Source organism: Amblyraja radiata, chromosome 1, assembly GCF_010909765.2.
Source record: "Amblyraja radiata isolate CabotCenter1 chromosome 1, sAmbRad1.1.pri, whole genome shotgun sequence".
Taxonomy (NCBI): domain Eukaryota; kingdom Metazoa; phylum Chordata; class Chondrichthyes; order Rajiformes; family Rajidae; genus Amblyraja; species Amblyraja radiata.
Genome location: NC_045956.1, coordinates 181455834 through 181459939, shown reverse-complemented (window position 1 = coordinate 181459939; position 4106 = coordinate 181455834). Strand labels below are relative to the sequence as shown.

Sequence of the window (4106 nt, the reverse complement as noted above, 5' to 3'; positions counted from 1 at the left end):
CCTTGCCCACACCGACCAACATGCCCCATCTACACTAGTCCCACCTGCCCACACCACCAACATGCCCCATCTACACTAGTCCCACCTGCCCACACCCACCAACATGCCCCATCTACATTAGTCCCACCTGCCCACACCGACCAACATGCCCCATCTACACTAGTCCCACCTGCCCACATAGACCAACATGCCCCATCTACACTAGTCCCACCTGCCCACACCCACCAACATGCCCCATCTACACTAGTCCCACCTGCCCACACGACCAACATGCCCCATCTACACTAGTCCCACCTGCCCACACCGACCAACATGCCCCATCTACACTAGTCCCACCTGCCCACACCGACCAACATGCCCCATCTACACTAGTCCCACCTGCCCACACCCACCAACATGCCCCATCTACACTAGTCCCACCTGCCCACACTACCAACATGCCCCATCTACACTAGTCCCACCTGCCCACACCCACCAACATGCCCCATCTACACTAGTCCCACCTGCCCACACCGACCAACATGCCCCATCTACACTAGTCCCACCTGCCCACACCGACCAACATGCCCATCTACACTAGTCCCACCTGCCCACACCGACCAACATGCCCCATCTACACTAGTCCCACCTGCCCACACCCACCAACATGCCCCATCTACACTAGTCCCACCTGCCCACACCCACCAACATGCCCCATCTACACTAGTCCCACCTGCCCACACCGACCAACATGCCCCATCTACACTAGTCCCACCTGCCCACACCCACCAACATGCCCCATCTACACTAGTCCCACCTGCCCACATAGACCAACATGCCCCATCCACACTAGTCCCACCTGCCCACACTGACCAACATGCCCCATCTACACTAGTCCCACCTGCCCACATAGACCAACATGCCCCATCCACACTAGTCCCACCTGCCCACACCGACCAACATGCCCCATCTACACTAGTCCCACCTGCCCACATAGACCAACATGCCCCATCCACACTAGTCCCACCTGCCCACATAGACCAACATGCCCCATCTACACTAGTCCCACCTGCCGACATAGACCAACATGCCCCATCTACACTAGTCCCACCTGCCCACACCGACCAACATGCCCCATCCACACTAGTCCCACCTGCCCACACCGACCAACATGCCCCATCTACACTAGTCCCACCTGCCCACATAGACCAACATGCCCCATCTACACTAGTCCCACCTGCCGACATAGACCAACATGCCCCATCTACACTAGTCCCACCTTGCCCACACCGACCAACATGCCCCATCTACACTAGTCCCACCTGCCCACACCCACCAACATGCCCCATCTACACTAGTCCCACCTGCCCACACCGACCAACATGCCCCATCTACACTAGTCCCACCTGCCCACACCGACCAACATGCCCCATCTACACTAGTCCCACCTGCCCACACCGACCAACATGCCCCATCTACACTAGTCCCACCTGCCCACACCGACCAACATGCCCCATCTACACTAGTCCCACCTGCCCACATAGACCAACATGCCCCACCTACACTAAAGATAGACATGGGGGAGAAAGATACAAGATTAGTACGGGCGACAGGGGTTACAGGGAGAAGGCAGGAGAATGGGGTTAGGAGGGAGAGATAGATCAGCCATGATTGAATGGTGGAATAGACTTGATGGGCCAAATGGCCTGATTCTCCTAAATCCTGGAGTAATATGTTCCTGATGTTGGGGAGTCCAGAACCAGGGGCCACAGTTTAAGAATAAGGGGTAAGCCATTTATAACAGAGATGAGGAAACACTTTTTCACACAGAGAGTTGTGAGTCTGTGGAATTCTCTGCCTCAGAGGGCGGTGGAGGCCGGTTCTCTGGATACTTTCAAGAGAGAGCTAGATAGGGCTCTTGAAGATAGAGGAGTCAGGTGACATGAGGAGAAGGCAGGAACTGGGTACTGATTGGGGATGATCAGCCATGATCACATTGGCTCAACGGGCCGAATGGCCTACTCCTGCTCCTATTGTCTATTGTCTATAACTCAGCGGGACAGGAAGCATCTCTGGAGAGAAGGAATGGGTGACATTTTGGGTCGAGACCCTCCTTCAGACCTGAAACCTCTTTTCCACATCTTGTCCAAAAACATCGCCTGTTCCTTCTCTCCAGAGGTGCCGCCTGTCCCGCTGAGTTACTCCAGCTTTTTGTGTCTATCTTTGGTATAAACCAGCATCTGCAGTTGCTTCCTACACATCTACACTAGTTTAGTTTAGTCTAGTTTATTGTCACATGTGTAGATGGGACATGTTGGTTGGCATTGCCACATTGGGCCGATGGGCCTGTTTCCGTGATGTATTGCTCTAAGTAGCTAAAAAAGGGTGACATGGGCAAAGCTGTCACATAAATGCCATTTGATAAGATAAGGAAAAAATACAAAGAGGGACTTGGAGCGTACAAAGAGGGACTTGGAGCAGGCAGGTGGGACTAGTGTAGGTGGGACATGTTTGTTGGGGTGGGCCTTGGGCCAATACTATCCCCACATTTAAAAGACATTGGGTCAAGCTTGAAAGGGTTCAGAAAAAATTACGAGGATGTTGCCAGGACTAGAGGGTGTGAGCTATAGGGAGAGGTTGAGGAGGCTGGGTCTCTATTCCATGGAGCGCAGGAGGATGAGGGGAGATCTTATAGAGGTGTATAAAATCATGAGAGGAATAGATCGGGTGATAAACTCTTTCCCAGAGTAGGGGAATCGAGGACTAGAGGACAAAGTTTCAAGTGGGCAAGTAGAGTCGAAGGGCCAGATTCCACGCTGTCTCACTGTGTGACTCTCTAGGGAGACGTGTCTAACGTGTGTGTCCCGGTCCCTAGAAGGTGCTCACTCACCGGCATTGTTGATGATCAGCAGCCTGTCCGGAGCTCCGTGTTGTTGCTGTTGCCGCTGCACCGCCCGCACCACCTCCCGCAGCCCCGCGTCCCCGCTCAGGTCAGCCTGCACCGGGCAGACGTCCACCCCCGACCCCGCCGCCGCCGCCCCGTCCCGCAACTCCCGCAGCGCTTCCCCGCACCGGGCCGCCACCACCAGCTGGGAGCCGGGCTGCAGGCTGGCGGATAAACCCAGCGCCAGCGCCCGGCCCAGACCCCGGGACGCCCCAGTAACGATGCACAGACTGGTGCCCTTTACACTCGGCCGGACAGCCATCTCTCTCTCCCTCTCACCCTCCCTTCTCTCCCTCTCTCCCTCCCTTTCTTCCTCCTCTCTCCCTCTCCTCTCCCCCCTTCCTTCTCTCCCTCTCCACCTCTCCTCTCTCCCTCCCTCTCTCCACCTTACCTGCCCTCTCTGTCGCTCCCCTCCCTTTTCTCTCTCTCTCCCTCCTCTCTCTCTCCCCTCCTCCTCCTCTTTCCCTCCCTCTCCCCCTTTCTATCTCTCCCTCTCTCCCACTTTCGCTCCCTCCTTCTCTCCCTCTCGCTCCCTCCCCCTCGCTCTCTCTGCAGCCGCGATTGTTTGCTCTGTGTATTGTTTGCTCTGTGTTGCGAAATAACATTTGTCCAGCCTGCGTTTCTTTTAGCAGGCGGGATTGGTCGCCTCCTGCACGGTATGCCCTTCAGTGGGAACTTGCTGTGCAGACAAAGTAACATTAGCAAATGTGCAGATGACACAAAGCTGTGTGGCAGTGTGAGATGTGAGCAGGATTATTATTTTTATTATTATTTAATTCTTTATTTCGATGCTATGAGAATGCAGGGTGGCTTTAACAGGTTGGGTGAGTGGGCAGATGCATGGCAGATGCAGTTTAATGCGGATAAATGTGAGGTTATCCACTTTGGTAGCAAAAACAGGAAGGCGGATTACTATCTAAATGGCGTCAACTTGGGAAAAGGGGAAGTACAACGGGATCTGGGGGTCCTTGTTCATCAGTCTATGAAAGTAAGCAAGCAGGTACAGCAGGCAGTGAAGAAAGCGAATGGCATGTTGGCCTTTATAACAAGAGGAATCGAATGTAGGAGCAAAGAGGTCCTTCTGCAGTTGTACAGGGCCCTAGTGAGACCACACCTGGAGTATTGTGTGCAGTTTTGGACCCATAATTTGAGGAAGGACGTTCTTGCTATTGAGGGAGTGGAG

At 54.3% G+C, this 4106-nt stretch overlaps 1 protein-coding gene across 1 annotated transcript in view; it reads right to left on the bottom strand.

Annotated features, from left to right (window-relative positions):
• spr (sepiapterin reductase) overlaps nucleotides 1–3247 on the bottom strand; it is a 4406-nt gene extending 1159 nt beyond the window's left edge. The window contains exon 1 of the mRNA XM_033043083.1: nucleotides 2864–3247. Coding sequence (XP_032898974.1) covers nucleotides 2864–3185 — 322 coding nt within the window. The 5' untranslated portion in view covers nucleotides 3186–3247. The remainder of the gene's footprint in view (nucleotides 1–2863) is intronic.
• Between the last annotated feature and the right edge of the window lie 859 nt (nucleotides 3248–4106).